General features: G+C 35.7%; 2 protein-coding genes across 2 annotated transcripts in view; one reads left to right on the top strand and one right to left on the bottom strand.

Moving 5' to 3' along the window:
* Positions 1-5714, top strand: part of angel1 (angel homolog 1 (Drosophila)) — a 19922-nt gene extending 14208 nt beyond the window's left edge. The window contains exons 5-9 of the mRNA XM_016504477.1: positions 1889-2015; positions 2090-2203; positions 3050-3080; positions 3659-3822; positions 5262-5714. Coding sequence (XP_016359963.1) covers positions 1889-2015; positions 2090-2203; positions 3050-3080; positions 3659-3822; positions 5262-5404 — 579 coding nt within the window. The 3' untranslated portion in view covers positions 5405-5714. The remainder of the gene's footprint in view (positions 1-1888; positions 2016-2089; positions 2204-3049; positions 3081-3658; positions 3823-5261) is intronic.
* A 3023-nt stretch (positions 5715-8737) lies between these two features.
* vash1 (vasohibin 1) overlaps positions 8738-18707 on the bottom strand; it is an 11624-nt gene continuing 1654 nt past the window's right edge. The window contains exons 2-7 of the mRNA XM_016504498.1: positions 16128-16216; positions 12953-13009; positions 12645-12719; positions 10898-11279; positions 9351-9460; positions 8738-9275 (exon numbers count right to left, since the gene is read on the bottom strand). Coding sequence (XP_016359984.1) covers positions 9203-9275; positions 9351-9460; positions 10898-11279; positions 12645-12719; positions 12953-13009; positions 16128-16216 — 786 coding nt within the window. The 3' untranslated portion in view covers positions 8738-9202. The remainder of the gene's footprint in view (positions 9276-9350; positions 9461-10897; positions 11280-12644; positions 12720-12952; positions 13010-16127; positions 16217-18707) is intronic.

Here is an 18707-nt window from a genome sequence, read left to right on the forward strand (position 1 = left end):
GAGTTCGATAAATGTTCGATATAATGTTTATGCGCCAAAAGCGGAATGAAACAGCGCGACTCATTTGAAGCGCGCCACTCGGACCGTTGATCAAAGGTCAAAGTGCCGCGCGGCGCGAGCTCACTAGAGCAGATGCGTTTACTCGGTAACACGAGCTCTAAACAGCGCTGTGAGATCCAGTGCTTGAATTCAGCCATGAACACAGTTGACTCAGTGATTTAAACTAGTTTAAAGCCAAACAGGAGAAACACTGTGTGCAACGACACAGTCTTTTCAATCTACACATCGCCATCATTTACCATATAGTTATATTTTTACCATGGCATTGAGGTGCTATATGTGTGGTTTTAACTGTGTTTATCATGATTTAAATGTATGCTACTATGGGAGACCAATGCTTAATAAAAAAAAAAAATAATAAAAAAAAACCTTGGTCAAATTAAATATAACCATATAAAACTGAGGTTGCTACCATTTTTACAGATGTTACTGATTTTGATAATGAACATAAATATACCTCTGCATCCTAACTCAAGCTACTATCAAATGTGCATTTCTAAGAGACAAAACAGTGATATTATTATTAATATTATCAGGCAACCCAAACCTGTTTCTTGATTTGAAACAATAGCACTCATTAGAACATGCAGAAACGAAGAAATAAATTTTTCTATTTAGATATTTATTTTGTTAAGGGAAATTAATGGTCTGGTTTCTACAACTTTCACTTTGGAGCAAAAATCTGGCTTTAAACTTGAAAGAAATAAAGATTTGACATTTATCGTGATAATTATCGATATTGACTGATATGAAAAAAATTATCGGGATAATTTTTTTGGCCATATCTCCCAGCCCTATATATATGTGTATATATATATATGTAATTTTCAGTTTTTAAATATTTGGAAATATAATTTAAATAGATTTCCCACACTTAAAGCAATATCGTATCGAATATCGCATTATTTAACAAGGTATTGCATATCGCATTTTTCTTCAATATCACACAGCCCTAATCAGTTGTTTTGTGCAAAAAATGCAAGATATTTTTTTTTGTTAAATTTCCAGCAAAAATAACTCTTTAGACACATTAACTGTTGTTTACTTCATATATGTGTGTGGTTTTCCCAGTCTTAGTGTTGTATTTGGATCAGTGTTGGGTGTAACTAATTACCAAGTAATTAAAAGTAAAGTAATGGATTACTCTTATTTTTTCTGTAATTTAATTACAGTTACTTCTTATGTAATTTTATAGACTGTAGAACATTTATACACGATGCAATAGTGGATTTAACATCAAAATTGAAAGTCTAACCTTAAAATGCATGCTTTTTATGCACCCTTCTCACTTTAAATACTTTGGTGAGTTAATAAGAATATTGGTAACACTTCAGTTTTGACTCACTATTAACTAGTTTTTATTAGTATGAATATTACTGGGATATTGGCTGTTTATTATTACTTAAAGCACATATTAATGTCTAATTCTGCAAGACCTTATTCTAAATCCTTAATCCTACCCAATTCTTAAACTTAACAACTACTTTACTAAGTACTAATAAGCAGTAATTAGGAGTATTTTGAGGCAAAATCATAGTTAATAGTGAGAATTGGACCCTAATCTAAAGTGTGTCCAGAATAATTGATGTAGTTACTTGAAAGAATTAAAAGAACCGTTTCATGTTTATCCGTGTATCATTAACTCGTCAAGGTTGATATAGGATTTAGAAAGTAATTAGTGGTAAGTAATTAAATACTTTCTGGAGGGAGTAAAGTACATTTTCTGGACATTTGTACAGTAATCTAATTACACTGTTTTTAGATGAGCTTCTCCAACACTGATTTGGATTGTGTTGTGATGAATGGATTGGATTGTGTGCTCTTGCAGGTTTCAGGTCAGCTGGATTTGTCGTATAAAGTCCATCACACGAGGCTTTTCTCCCCGTTGTGGCCCAGCAGCCTCGGCATCACTGACGGCTGTCAGTACTGGTCTGACACACAGACCGCAGCTTCAGGTCAGCTCAACAGTTCACTAATCGCTCTGGATTCCCAGCATGCATGTGTTTAGCTCATAGCTGTATGTTTGCAGAAGACAATCGTCAGTACAGCGCTGAGTTTCTGTGTCAGCTGCGATACTGCCCGGCGGCGTGTGTGCGGCCCGCTGATCTGGAGCTCATACCAGGAGTCACTGACAAAACACCAGGTGATAGACTTACTCTCCTTGTGTCTGGTGCACCAGCTGTGCCTAAGCCTAGGTTTGACGTAAACAGTTTACCAACTATTTAAGCATTGCACCATTAACCTTAGCTAAAACTTAATCTGTGTATGCCATGTTTTCCAAAGAAATAGTTCTTGTCACTTGACGGGTTGTGGCCACTTGCAAAAAATGCTTAGACTCCTAAATAACAGTACAAGTGTTTAGCCAAGAGTTAAAACCTATGAAGGCTGATATTAGATCATTGAAGGTAAACGTCATATATGACTATGCATTACTTCAACACAATGCTTACAACCTACCAGCTGCTTCTCAAGTTTTAAGAGAAAATGGTGCAATAAATACTGAGTTAGTTAAAAATCAACTAGTAGTTACTAAGCCTTTAGTGTGGATTTTACTTTTTTAAGATCTTAAAGGGATAGTTCTCCCAAAAATAGTACTATAGTAATAGTACTCACCCTCGTGTAGTTTCAAACCCTTAAGACCTTCGTTCATCTTCAGAACACAAATTAAGATATTTTTGGTGAAATCTGAGAGCTCTCCATAGACAGCAACACAACTGTAATGTTCCCAGACCCAGAAACGTAGTAAGGACATCGATAAAACAGTCCATGTGACGTCAGTAATTTTATGATGCTACAAGAATTTATGAAGCTCGATTTCATAGAAAATATCTTTATTTGTGTTCCGAAGATAGAATCTTCATTTTTGGGAGAACTATCCCTTTAATATTGCAAACAGCTGATGCGACCCATAACTTCTCACACACTTCTGCATACGTCTGAGGTGTTGGCAATCATGTGTGCTTCCTGAAATATACTCTGTTTTTTACAGGCCCAGAAGACATGGACATGTTTAGTTCAAGGTGAGTTAGCTGGTGTTCAGGAACAGAAGAGTCTTGTCCATTGAACTAACCATAATCCTCATCCATCAAGCAGAGAACAGGCTTTTCCCTTAAAGCTCAGTGATTATGTACATATTTATAATAAACTATCAAATATATATATTTTTTTTCACATCTAATCAAAAGTCTATAATAAGTAATGTTGTTTTGCTAATCATTTTTGATTCAGTTACGCAGTGCATAGTGCCTCAGGGGAAGTACATAGTCTTTTGCATAGCTTTGCCTTTTATTATTATTGCAAATGTGACCCTGGAGCACAAAACCAGTCATAAGGGTCAATTTTTCGAAATTGAGATTTATGCATCATCTGAAAGCTGATTAAATAAGCTTCCCATTGATGTATGGTTTGTTGTATTGATAGGACAATATTTGGTCGAGATACAACTATTTGAAAATCTGGAATTTTATGAAGTAGATGTTTTTTTTTCATCTGGCAGCTGCTTGGTTTGCTTCACAGCTCAGAACTCCTTGATGTGTGAGATGTGTTAAGAGACTGGAGATTCTTGACGAGGTTCCTCATGAAATCTGGTGTTTGGCAGGTTTGGACACACATTGCATCACGCGCTGAGCCTGAGGTCAGCTTACAGTCCTGTCCAGCCCAACACGCAGACGGCTGTGGTCAGCTCTCTGAACTCCGAGGGAGGAGCGATGCTCGACTACATCTTCTTCTCCAGCCACAGGACCGGCTCTGCTGCAGCTGAAGGTGATGCTCGGAGCTGATCAGCTCTTATCTCACATCTGATCATCTGCAAATATCTGCAGCGCCCCTTAAAATGCCGTCTCATCGTGACTGTAAAAGCAGACCAGTGTTATAGTGAACTAAAACTTAAATCATATAAACAATTTTGGTACTTGAAATAAAATATATGTGACCCTGGAGCACAAAAGCAGTCTTAAGTCGCTGGGGTATATTTGTAGCAATAGCCAACAATACATTGTATGGGTCAAAATTATCAATTTTTCTGTTATGCCAAAAATCATTAGGATATTAAGTAAAGATCATGTTCCATGAAGATATTTAGTAAATTTCCTACCGTAAATATATCAAAACTTAATTTTTGATTAGTAATATGCATTGCTAAGAACTTAATTTGAACAACTTTAAAGATGATTTTCTCAGTATTTAGATTTTTTTGCTCCCTCAGATTCCAGATTTTCAAATAGTTGTATCTCGGCCAAATTTTGTCCGATCCTAACAAACCATACATCAATGGAAGCTTATTTATTCAGCTTTCAGATGATGTATAAATCTCAATTTCAAAAAATGTACCCTTATGACTGGTTTTGTGCTCCAGGGTCACATTTATTAAAATAAAAAGACACTTATTTTATTCCAGCTAGTTAACAAGGCAACATTTCTTATTTTCCATTAGTTTAACTTCAATTACTAAAATAACTAAAACTGAAATAAAAATTAATAAAAGCTACATAGACATTAACAAACAGCAAAAACTGATAAAAAAAAAAAAAAAAATAAAATATATATATATATATATGTGTGTGTGTGTAAAATATATTCAAATTAAAAATATAAACAAAACTATAAAAGAGTTTTAATGATACTAAAATAACACTGAATCAAACATCATAATTCTCACATTATCTGTTAACAATGTAGCAAAAAAAGCACATTGCTAAGGTCTCTAAATGATCAACATGATCAACCTTTGCTGTTAAATGTGTTCCTCAGCGGAGGAATGATCTTCACAAGCCTCCAGAACATCTCACATCTTCTGAGGAGCTGGATGGATTATCTCGGCAAAGGAGAAGTGCTCACTAACACAGATTTAGACAGATTTGTGAACAATATTTGAGAGAAATAGGCCTTTTGTGTACATAGAAAAAGTCTTAGATCTCTGAGTTCAGCTCATGAAAAATAGGGGCAAAAACAAAAGTGTTGCGTTTATAATTTTGTTCAGTATAGATCACTTTATGTCAGTATCTGCTGCACAGTTATAAAGATCTCACTGATTTACATTACAAGCAGCAGAATTTCAGCATCATTTTAAATATCAGAATTGCACATTTTTGCTCAATTAAGCTGTGTTTTCCTCCATATTCTCACTATATCAGACTATATGAGCCATCAAAGCCTGATGGAGCACATTTGATACTCTGCAAATAAATCGGTTGTGTTGACAGAGAGCGCTGCGGGGTTGAAGCTGCTGGGTCGTTTGTCTCTGCTGTCTGCGGCTGATCTCTGGTCTCTGCGAGGACTTCCTAACGAAGCGTTCCCGTCTGATCATCTCAGTCTGATCGTCAAGCTTCAGCTTCCTCCCGTCTGACCCGAACATTTGACAAATGTAAGGATTGCTTGTCTTTATCATTCATTTTCATTGCCTTACAATTGGATTGTGAAAGAAAAAAAAAATGTTGGTCAGGTGAATATTTTGTTTTCTGTTCAGTAACAGAGCGAGTGTTTGCACGTGTGAAATATTCTCCAGCGTGATGTTTGATGTGAGGAAATACGATGCACCGTTTATGATTGACATGTTCATGATAATGTAATCAGAATGCACTTACATGCATTTATTAGTTTTCAGTTTGTTTCTTTTGGTTTTGAATTTATATTTTGAACTGAGCTAAATAAATAACTACATGCATTGCTCTCGTTTTTGCTGATTGAACACATAAAAAGAAGAAAATGAAGATGCACACTCCGTTATGGACATCTAATGACAGTCCTTCATTTGAAAGAATCTGAATGTGTTCTCTTAAACGGATGAGGGGTTTGTACATGCACATCATATGTGCTGCGGTCAAGCTTTACAGTACATTCATGAGAAAGTTGAAAACAATAGCTTTTTCTTCAATCTCAGTGAAATGAGGTTCGCAGAAGGTCAAAGTAATTCACAGCTAAAACCATGTTCATCCTCACTGCAAGAAAAGCTCGGCTGGAGCAAAAACACCAAAATGAATAAAAAATATATTTATAATCAAATTGAGTAAGTTAATAACTGGTAAAACTTTGCAGTAAGATTCTATGTGTTAACATTAGGTAACTACATTACTTAACATGAACTAAAAAAAAGCATCTGAAGCATTTCTTCATCTTCAAGTTGTAATATTTTTATTAATATTATTTAATGAACCTGAACTAATGTGAACTACTGTATTTTTAACAAATGTTAACAAAGATTAATACATACTTATAGTATTTACTCATTGATAATGTTAAAGCATTAACTAATAGAACCTTATTGTAAAGTGGTTACATTGTTTTCTAAATGCATGCATTACATTAAAAAATGTAACATTGATGCATATGTTAGAAAATACTTTCATAATCTCACTTTTACATTGTTTTGCTATTTAACTATTTGTTGTTTACTATTTTTGTGATATGTGTCCCTGCAGCACAAAAGCAGTCTTAAGTCGCTGGGGTATATTTGTAGAAATAGCCAACAATACATTGTATGGGTCAAAATGATTGATTTTTCTTTTATGCCAAAAATCATTAGGATATTAAGTAAAGATCATGTTCCATGAAGATATTTTGTAAGTTTCCTACCGTAAATATATCCAAACTTAATTTTTGATTAGTAATATGCATTGCTAAGAACTTCATTTGAACAACTTTAAAGATGATTTTCTCAATATTTAGATTTTTTTGCACCCTCAGATTCCAGATTTTCAAATAGTTACATCAATGGAAAGCTTATTTATTCAGCTTTCAGATGATGTATAAATCTCAATTTTAAAAAATTGACCCTTATGACTGGTTTTCTGCTCCAGGGTCACATATATGCTTATAATATTTTGTATGTTGTAGCACTTTAATCTGGAGTATAATGAGTAAGATGTCACACGACGGAAACATGTTTCTCGTTTGACAAAAACAAATTATAGGCAATTTATTGTACATTTCAGTTTCAAGTGTCACAAAAGAGCCATTGAGTGTTTGAAAGACATTCAGTGCCGTGACGTCAAAGTGAAAAATCAACAATAGCAACATCTGTTAATCACACACAGTTAGTTAATCATGTGGCAGGAAGCTGTTCTAATGAAGAACATTTAACAGCACCAGCATCAGTGTCTTCTGCTCACATCAGAATCACACTAGTGCACTTCATAGTGTCTCACAACAAGTGTGTTTGGCTTTAGTGTGTAAGTGTGTGTGTCTACTGTATGAGAACATCTGCTAATGAAACAGACTGTTACACATCTACATCACGCTACTCCTAAAGTCAACATGAAATGATGCTCACAGTCACAACACATTACGAGGTATTCAACAGAGAAATCAATGAATGATAGTTGGTTGATCATTATGAGAAAGTGACTTCAGAGGAGGAGCAAGTCCTATTTTGATGAAAGATTATGAAGACAAACATTTAGGCTATTTCTGTAGAATGTTATGCACTGATGAATTATTTAAGAGCAGGAACATGAATTCAAGTCAATTTCATGTTGACTTTAAAAACGTGGATGCGTGTAATTGAGCATCCTATCTTTTAAGAGTTAAAAAAATCTAAAAACCAACAGGGGTGAGGGCTGCATTCATAACTACTGAACCCTGTATATTCTGCAACATCTGCAACATCATTTACATACACGCATGTCCATTAAAGTGGCCATGATCAGTACTGAAGCCATCAGAAACACCAGACAGATTCACCAGTGGGAGTGCTTTTGCTCTTTCAAAGCCAAATATTTGCTCTGTTGTAGTTCAGGTTGGAATCACTGGTGAAACCTGATGACTAAAGAAGAAAAGTTCAATACTGTAAGTGTCGCTAAGTGCAAAAATGTGTCGGGGAGGATGAACTGCTCGTATTATTATAGATGTTATAACAACACTGCAAAAAAAAAAAAAGAAAAGATTTTCTTCTGTATTTTTGTCTTGTTTTCCAGTGCAAATATCTAAATGTTCATATATCAAGATGCATGTACAGGGCTCGAAATTAACTTTTTTACTTGGTAGCAAAGTTAGGAGCACCACCAAAAATGAATGAGCACCAACTACAAATTATATATTAACATATTTCATCTTTACATTCTTAACTTTAATGCAGATTTTAGATTGGTTAATATTAGCTGATAATCACCCAGTCACTGCTTTCCGCTGTCAGGTAATATAATAATTAATATTAACCCATCTAAAATCTGCATTAAAGATAAGAATGTAAAGATGAAGTTATGTAACGTTTGATAGACCGGCAGACAGGTCACCGTATCAGCACACAGAAAGCACATAACTGTGAACGTTTTTAGAGAAATGAAAACAGGTCGCACTACAACAATTATATGCACTCGCACAAATGCTCCCAAATATATTTTGAGGTCGCACAGATTCAATTATGGGAGCATATGCAACCAAAATGGTCCCAATTTCGAGCCTTGGTGTACTCTAGAAACTAAATGAAACTGAGTCTTGTTTTCTGAAAAATGCATGAAAATGAAGTGAGTTTGTTCAAAACAAACAAATATTTGCCAGCATGCTCAGAAAAATAAACTGCATTCAAAGGGAAAGCTAGATTAAGAGCATGAAAATTGTCTTTCTTTTCTTGTTCTGTTTTCCATTAAAATGATCTAAACATTCTTCCATCAAGATACATTTACTAGAGGCTCAAAACAAGAAAACTAAACATTTGACCCCAGTGACAATACTTTTGCTTTGCTTTTTTTTTTTCAGAAAACAAGACTCAAAATCAAGTCGTTTTGCTTCTAAAGAAAAAGTATCTTGAATGATTTAGAAATGTTAAGACTATACTGGAAAACAAGGCAAAAATACTGAGCCAGAAAATCATTGCAGTCCAAAAACTGATCAAAGGCACCAATAAATGGACTACAGGCTATCCTCTACATCAGTGTCTAGTAGTGTTAAAGGTTAACTTGCACTGTATTTACAGATTAAATATGAAAAGTTGCTCACAGCAGAATGAACAGCTGAGGCATAGTATTAAAATGAATATAAATATGATGCATTGTTCATAATGTGGCTATTCTACTAAATGAATGATTAGAGGAGGTGTTCGTGTCTACCCTTATAAGTGAACACATTCTCTGTGTAGCAAGATACTTCTTCAAGTGAACACACATCTTCATCCTCTCATGGCTGCGTTTCAGTCTTTGTCTCGTGAATCTCAGACCCTGATCTGGTATCCGTTCACATCAGCCGCGGGCCCCGCCGGCCCGGACCGCTTCTCCACTGACAACCTGTGAAAACAGCACCACCTGTTGGTCAGATGATGTGTTGTAACTGTATCAGTGTTGTGAATGATCTGTAAGTACCGTCTGTCGCTTTGGCTGTTCTTGCGCATCGGGCTGCCTGGGTTCCTCAGAGGAGATCCCATATCCTTCTTTCTGTCTTTAGACGGTGATGGTGGAGCAGCTTTACCAATCTGAAACACAGAGCTCAGTCAACCACTAAACACAATGCATGTGGTGTGATTATTAACATAAGACATATGAAATAATCTAATTATTTGAAATGGAACAGTTTATTGAACCTTTAGACAAAATATATATTTAAAAAAATCCATGTTCATTCATTTGAGACTGACTGATTTTTCAAAAAAAAAGTGTTTTAATTGCAATGCAAGTCACTTTGGATAAAAGCATCTGCCAAATGCATAAATGTAAATGTTAAATGACTCATGGTGGCGTTTTTCAAAGAGGCTTTTATGAACAAAATATGCAAAAAAAAATTAATCAAAGAAGATCCCAGTATCCAGAAAATGTGGGTACAAACAAAATGGCAGTGGGATGTCCTGGTTGTGTTTGGAAGGAGGTAGATTAGCACCAAATTAACCATTAGTGTGAAATGTTCATGCTACCTGGCAGATATCACTAAATAAGTGTTTTATTTTCATCTCTCGTCTAGTACTACTTGATTTTGGCGCTGCCCTTGACACCAAAGATCATGTCATTCTCTTGGACAGATAAGAGAATTACATTTGGACAAGCATTAAGATGTTTGTATTTTCACCTGCCACTTTGTTTACAAGAGGAACAGTCAAATCTAACACAAACTGAGTATGGAATGCCACAAGGCTCTGTATTAGGTCCATTTTGCATTTACCCAAAATGTATTTTAAATGCTGGATGACAAGTCTTATCTAAAAGCTTTAAGCAACATGACACTAAGTTCTAGGTGTTATTTTAAATATTGTGGCAGTCTGAAAACATGTTTGATTTATCAATTAGGCAGGTGACAGGAAACTCTCTTTCACGATTTCCACAAATCTATTACAAACCTGCTGGAGTTCACAGACATCATTAATCTGTGGATGTCACAGAACTTTTTACTACTAAATAAAGGTAAGACAGAGATACTTGTTTTCAGAAATTATTCAAAGATAGTCTTTTAGATCTAGACTTCATCAGTGAGGGCTAATTATCACGTCATTTAGTTATCATGTCTAACAACAGTCTCAGATTTAAAAACCAAAACAGCATAGTATCACCTTGCAATATCTCTAAAATGTGTTACTGTTTTTCCTTCTCAACACGTAAGGCTGGTAAAGTCACAAACTATCATTAGATTTTTAGGAATTAACTGGCAAGACAACCTACAGAAGTGCGATAAAAGTGTTTGGGAAACCTGTTTGTAAATAATAATTTTTGCAATTCAATTTGGCGCAGCACACACGTCACCTTTACATTTGCTGAAAGCATGTCATTTCTGCAACAAATTTCTCTGATACTGGTCAGGCAAATTTTCTGTGAGCTATTCCTTATAAAATCACTGATAGCACCTTTGTTTCTGAGCAGCCAAGAACACACAATTTTGTACTGTCAGCAGTATTATGATTTAACCGTAGGCGTATCATCCGTACCTTCAACCTCATATCCCGAGTGTGTCTCTCCAACTCTTTCCTCAGCTCTTCTTTGGACAGCTTGTCCACGTCCAGCACCGAATGCTTCCACTCAATCTGCTCCACGCTGTGTGGGTCGTGTGACACATAATGACCGATCTTGACCTTGCACAGTGTGTGCCAGTATCTCCGATAGGCCACCTGGAACTCTTGAAGGAGGTCCGTGAGTGTTTTGTACTCCAGCGGTTTGTACATCAAGTCCTCGCGGCGGCTGATGCCCAGAGCACCAAAGCGGCCGCCGCTGTGGACACCCAGCACAATGTGACGGAAATGACTCCCTGAGAACTGTGTTTTAAAGCTGAGAGGAAACCGCTCGACGGTCGGCATGCTGTTGGTGAGGTAACTGAAGCGTCAGCTGTGTTAAGGGAGTCAATGGTAATATATTCAACAGACAGCTGTGTACATTATCAGCAAGTACAGGGGAAGTGTTAAAGTCAGCATGAAATGAAAATCTACTTTCTAAATGCATGCTATAGATGTCAATGTGAAAGATTTATCCATATGTTTCATTAAAAAAATTAAAAAAGCCTACCATCAATGTCCAGTTCCAAATTAATCAACATTTTAAGCTATTGTTTTCATATTTAAGAACGATCTAATCATCATCAGAATGTTTTCACTCCTGTTTTATCTAGTTTAGTCTTTATTCTGCCAGTACCATTCAAGACTGTCTGACAGAGAAATTTTCTGGACCCAGCAGGCAATAATCTTTACAAATCTGTCTAAGCCCTTAATTCTGGACATCTCCAGGACACCCAAGAAATCCTCTTGTTGCCTACATCCTTCTTTCGTTCACTAAAATGTTTAGAAGATTACTGAAAGACTAAACTGGATTCTGAACTTATTTTGATCATCCAGTAACATAAGTTAATTATAGACCCATCCCAAATCCTCCATTTATGCCAGATATTTTGGGTTTAGATCAGAATTTAGCCATAGCACAAAGACTAAACTTGTCATAAGTTAATTTTATCACCTGATTGGGGTTGCATCTCACTTCTAGTACTATTCAATTGCTGCCTTTGACACCAAAGATCATGCCATTCTCTTGGACAGATAAGAGTATTATATAAACATTTGTGAACAAGCATTACGATGTTTCTCTGATTGCTACCACTTTTTGTGAAAGATGAACTGTCAAAACTAACAAATTAAGTATGGAGTTCCACAAGGCTCAGTATTAGGTCCTCTGTTGTTTTCATTTTATGAAAAACTTTAATGGGAAACAACCAATTTGTTTCCATTGTTAAGCTTATGACAGCTCTATATTTACTACATACTCTGTATAGAAGTTAGTGGAGTGTATTTTGTATGATAAAACATATAAACATTATTGTCCAAATGAAAAGAAAAAAAAAATCCGTAAGACTAGATAATTGCAATGCATTACTTGCTGGATGTCCTTCAGTAATAAGATCAACTGGTTCAAAATGCTGCAGCAAAAGCTTCTACCAAAACCAAAATATAATTTGATAATTTCAGTCTGATCTGAACAGTTTAAGCAGCACTTTCAGTCCAGATTGTTTTTGAATATCACATCTGAAGCAGATGCTATTGAACAATGGAGAAATTCAAAGCTAGACTGAACCAACCACAAACACAACTCGTATGAGTGCAGCTATTACACTTTTCATATGCACAAATGTATAAAAAAATTAATATGCTATTAAAATGTTAATATTTTCAATCCAGTTCAAGTGAAGGATACATCCCGAGGATAACGGCTTCCAAACATTTAATTGGTAGAGATTCTCTTGTCATTTCCTTGGCAATGTCCATCAATCTGAAAAACACATTGTAGGTAATAATGCAATAAGAGTTTGTATGCAAGTGAGCCTGAAATATTTTTAAAAGATGAAAATTAAAATGAATGAAAAGTATTCTGGAAAATATTCTCCTAATAAGGTCTATTAATAATAATCAAAAGTACTGAATATAGTAAGCTAACAGCATGACTTTGCTTTAATTGAAGGATACAGCTTTAAGAGTAAAGACAGATAAGTGGACGGGTCTTACGCTGTGAGCGGCCTGCTCTTCTTGATCTCAAAAAACTGTGTTCCAGTGTGATTGTATCTGACAGACAATGTTAAGCACAGGACACTGTCAGGAGACAAACAATGCACTATATAAAGTCAAAGTATAAAGTCAACCACTACATCAAAGTTTACAGAAAATAACCTATATTATGAGTGAAATATATCATGAGAATTATTCTGAATATATATACAGAGAAAAATGTCATGTAACAAATCATTGTGACATACATTGGGCCAAACCAACAGCACACACAATGTTTCATTGTTCTTGACATTTTCTGATATTTCAGCTGTCATCATCATCATCATCATCAATGTAACTCCTGTGGCCTAAATTCCATCTGCCTACAACATAACAATGAGCTGAAATCACTGATAAAATGTAATGGACAACAATCGCCAAACCCAAAGTCTTTGTTCACTGAAACCATGTGTCTTTCTGCTGTCAAATCTTGACTGGTTTTTATCAAGTAAGCGTCAGAATAACTGCAGTAATATCTCCAGATGAACTCTTACTGGACTGAAGCAGCTCAGCTTTACTTGATTCTCCATCAATCATGTTTTAGAGTCTCAAATATGATCCTCAGGATCTTCTGAAGAGCGTTTGTTTCCAGAAGCTTTACTTTCACTGTTCCTCAGCGGAGGAATGATCAATAAACTATTCTATTTAAAAAAAAAATTCATGTTTTTTGAATCATGACTTCAAAAAACTTGAAATATAAGTTATATTTTATGTTTTTAGCTCAATGTTTTTTTTTCTTTGTTCTTTTTGGAGTTTGGTAGCATAAACCACCATCCACTTTTAAAGGCACAATATGCAATTTTCGCCGCTAGAGGGCGCGTATTCAAAATAAACAGAGACAAAGGCGTAGTTAGATGACGCTGTGACTGAGTGTGGAATCATGGGAGCTGTTGTCTTCATCCCCACAGCCGATGCAATCCGACGGGGCTCGAGCAGAAATCATGTTCATGGATGAGCTAATGATTTATTAACGTAGTAGCATGAAGCAGCGTGAGGCTGAAAGCCGTCGAAGCGAAACGAGTAGTGATCGACCGATATTGATTTTTTTATAACCGATACCGATACCAATTATTTGCATGTTTATGTGCCCGATAACCGATATGCAGAACCGATATTTATTTACTGTTATAAAGTAAATAAATGACTGAGTGAAGTAAGAACATACTTCACTTTGGTTTTTCCTCTTTTCAGTCATCTTTTTTTTTATAAGTGTTGAAAATTAGATGTTTATTAGCGAAATAATGATTATATAGTAAATGTTAATACAATTTAGGGTGTTTTAAACAAGTGAATCTTGTTAAAAGTTACATGCGGTGGCCGTGTCAAAACAAAACCGGAAATCGAGGGGTTATGACGTCATCAGCAGGCGACACAATGACACTATAGACACGCTCCGTGTCACTAGTTAAAATTGCTTATTTCTCTGGATTTAAACATTCTTCGAAACATTTGGGATCATTTAAGTACACAAGTCAGCAAAATATATAAAACTGTTCTAGTGGTTTTTGGATATTTTAATAAAAAAATCTTACATATTGTGCCTTTAATTACATGATTTTTTTGGGTGAACTATTTCTTTAAATAAATTATCTACAGCGTCAGTTCATGCTGACTGATTCCTGACCAGTGTTCATGATAGTCTGGACCAGTGTAATACTGCAGTAGTGAACTATTTACAGACATGTTATAAAGTTCATACAGCATACAGCAACAATATGAAAACGTCTGATTGAAGGACATAAAGTGACTGTAAATTGTGGCAAGAGGAGCAGCGTCAGCACATTGATGTCCCTCCTGAAAGACGAGTGTGAAAGGATACTGCAAGTCCCTGATGTATCTCTGTATGGCTTCCAGGCGCTGGGGAATACTGCTGTTGGGCTGGAATGTAGGCACACTTGGTACTGGAATCTAAAGAGTTAAAGAAGAGTTAACAGCTGGACAATGATATCACGCATGTGTTAGGATAGGACAATATTTGGCTGAGATACAACTATTTGAAAATCTGGAATCTGAGGGTGCAAAAAAATCTAAATATTGAGAAAATCATCTTTAAAGTTGTCCAAATGTTATTTTACATGACTCCGTGAGTTGGTCTCTATTTCTTAGAGCCAAGCTGCATAAACTACATATCAGGAATTTATGTAATGCATCTAATTTGTGCATAAATGGCTGTTATGTTAAATAAAGTTTACTAACTACAGCAAATCAAGTACCTGCACCATGCCGTTGTTGTTGCCTCGTCTCCCCTCAGATGCGCTGCAATGGCGATCCTGCGCGCAATTCTCAAAACACCCACAAGATGGCGGCGTTTATCGGTGAATCCGATATTACAAAACCGATATCCGATTATGGTAAAATGCTTAAATATCGGGAAAAATATCGGTAAATCGATATATCGGTCGATCTCTAGAAACGAGGCGCTGAACGAGCATGACACACGGCTGGAAAGCAGCGGAGCTTTTATTATGCCACAGTCGAGCGCTTCCGCTGCTTCCGGTCGTGCGTATGTGGGGTAAAGCAGCGCTGTTTTATCATACTAGATACATTTAGTTCTGTTATAATGCTACTCTGTGCGCTCGTCACCGGTCTAATAAAACACAACATATTAAAGCGTCTTTGGTGTTTCCATGTTTTCTTCAAAACAAAACCGGAAATCGAGGGGTTATGACGTCATCAGCAGGCGACACAATGACACTATAGACACGCTCCGTGTCACTAGTTAAAATTGCTTATTTCTCTGGATTTAAACATTCTTCGAAACATTTGGGATCATTTAAGTACACAAGTCAGCAAAATATATAAAACTGTTCTAGTGGTTTTTGGATATTTTAATAAAAAAATCTTACATATTGTGCCTTTAATTACATGATTTTTTTGGGTGAACTATTTCTTTAAATAAATTATCTACAGCGTCAGTTCATGCTGACTGATTCCTGACCAGTGTTCATGATAGTCTGGACCAGTGTAATACTGCAGTAGTGAACTATTTACAGACATGTTATAAAGTTCATACAGCATACAGCAACAATATGAAAACGTCTGATTGAAGGACATAAAGTGACTGTAAATTGTGGCAAGAGGAGCAGCGTCAGCACATTGATGTCCCTCCTGAAAGACGAGTGTGAAAGGATACTGCAAGTCCCTGATGTATCTCTGTATGGCTTCCAGGCGCTGGGGAATACTGCTGTTGGGCTGGAATGTAGGCACACTTGGTACTGGAATCTAAAGAGTTAAAGAAGAGTTAACAGCTGGACAATGATATCACGCATGTGTTAGGATAGGACAATATTTGGCTGAGATACAACTATTTGAAAATCTGGAATCTGAGGGTGCAAAAAAATCTAAATATTGAGAAAATCATCTTTAAAGTTGTCCAAATGAAGTTCTTAGCAATGCATATTACTAATCAAAAATTAAGTTTTGATATATTTACGGTAGGAAATGTACCAAATATCTTCATGGAACATGATCTTTACTTAATATCCTAATGATTTTTGGCATAAAAGAAAATGTATAATTTTGACTCATACAATGTATTGTTGGCTATTGCTACAAATATACCCCAGCGACTTAAGACTGCTTTTGTGCTGCAGGGTCACATATATATCAGCCATTGAATCCACATCAGCTGAGCAGTAATGGTGACAGTGCGGTCTGGATCTGGGTTCAGCTGAACTCACTGGATATTGATTAGATGCATCTGATCCGATCAGTCCACAACAAGGGACGAATTAAAGAAATAAAGCCAGTAAGACAGATGGAAAGCAGTCTACAAACTGCTGGGATATTACTGATACCACTAATAAAGTGCTGCAGGGATGCGGTCTTTTTATAGGCCAAAACCCGGAAATTAGTTCTAATTTTAGCACTCCTGGTTCCATCGTCGATTCGTTTTTTGAATGGGTTTTGGGTTAAATGCCTAATATAAGGTCTGTGGTGAACATAAGCTCAAGATATTTTCATGTTTTATTCCACAACATTAAATACATAAGTAAAACCCCCTTGAGGTGGCTAACAAGTGTCTAAATGGGACAAGAAGTTGTCAGGACATTAGTCTTCTACATAACATTAGTCTTGGACATTTACTTATACTTAGGCTTCAAAATTCACAAAATCTCATGAAGATTATGATGAACAAACTTTTGTTGGACACGGAGCTTACTTTCTGCTATAGTCCAAAAGGCAACAGAAAGTTCCAGTTGGGTTTTTGTGGATGGAAGCAGGGTGATGTGACCTTACAGGACTATATACAAAAACACATCATCTCTGCAGTGCTGTATTATGAACACAGTCTGAGAACACTAGTGGAAATGTTTCCGTTTGTTTCCATCATTGTAAGATTTAGAATAGGATCATGAATGTCTTAGTATTTGTTGTGTCTCTCTTTTGCTTCAATGACAGCAGCACTAGAGCTTCTTAAGCAAAACCTGATCGTATCCTTTGTCTGAAATATTTCAAAAACCTTTTCCAAGTTTTTCAATGAGGTCTCAGACTTTTGGGCCTTAATGTATTTAAATGCCCATGAGTAAAACATCTTAACGTTGAATGCGGTTATGTAATCAGATTACTTTTTTTAAATAACTAGTAAAGTAACACATTACTTTTTAATTTAGAAGGAAATATCTGAGTTACTTTTTTAAAATAAGTACGGTTACTTTGTTTCCATGTGTTGAGTGACAGCTCTGGTGTTGCCATGGTGACAGAAATCAGGAGTAAGTGCAGAGTGTTGTGTGTGAACATGATCTTACTGTAGTTCTAGACTAAATATCAACATGTGTTTACTCATCTCACTGCACACAAACTCATTCAGTGTTCCTCATAATTAATAAAAACAGTCAAATGCAAACTCAGAATAGTCTACAAACCTGCAATAATTAAATATGTTCAATTAGACAAAATATCATTTTTGTATTTAATCCCATTTTATTAACCAATGTTTTTGCTACTGACCTTCGATGATCCAATTCAACCATACTAAGCAAAAATGACATTTGTGTTTCTGCTGAATAGTGTTGAACTTGTGTCATATTCTTCATGCGATTAGTTTGAGCTGCGCCCTCTACTGTACAGATGTGGATTTACATTTCCTTCAGCCTGAGACATATTAATTTCACTTCTGTTGTGAAAGGGCTTTTACATTTGTAAAAGATGATCTTTTTATATTAACGACAAACAAGCAAGCCCCGCCCAGATTTAAAAAGTAACTCAAAAGTAACGTAACGCATTACTTTCCATAAAAAGTAACTAAGTAACGTAATTAGTAACTTTTTTTAGGGAGTAAAGCAATATTGTAACGCATTACTTTAAAAGTAACTTTTCCCAAGACCTACAGATCTATTTTCTTTATTAATACCCACGTTAAAAATAAGTACTCTTTCATAATGTACTTAAAGTGCTCTATTTTCGCGCACTAGTTTTAGACTTGGTATGCTAAAATGATTCTTTAGTACCTCCTAAGTTAAACTTAAAAACATCTCAACTGTGCTATTTTGGGACACCATGAATATGCACTAAAATGTGTTACTATCTCTGTATTTAAAAAAATGTATTTAGTCACCACGTGTAGTACACTTGAGTGTACTAGTGTATGAAAGACGGGTTCTACAAGTGCTAACTAAATATGTTTTTTTAAATTCTTTTGGACTGATGCATGCAACACCCGCTGACCGCCATTAAACAGCTTGAAAGATCAAAGACTATTTTTAATATAACT

This window comes from Sinocyclocheilus anshuiensis, unplaced genomic scaffold, assembly GCF_001515605.1.
Source record: "Sinocyclocheilus anshuiensis isolate Anshui unplaced genomic scaffold, SAMN03320099.WGS_v1.1 scaffold598, whole genome shotgun sequence".
Taxonomy (NCBI): Eukaryota; Metazoa; Chordata; class Actinopteri; order Cypriniformes; family Cyprinidae; genus Sinocyclocheilus; species Sinocyclocheilus anshuiensis.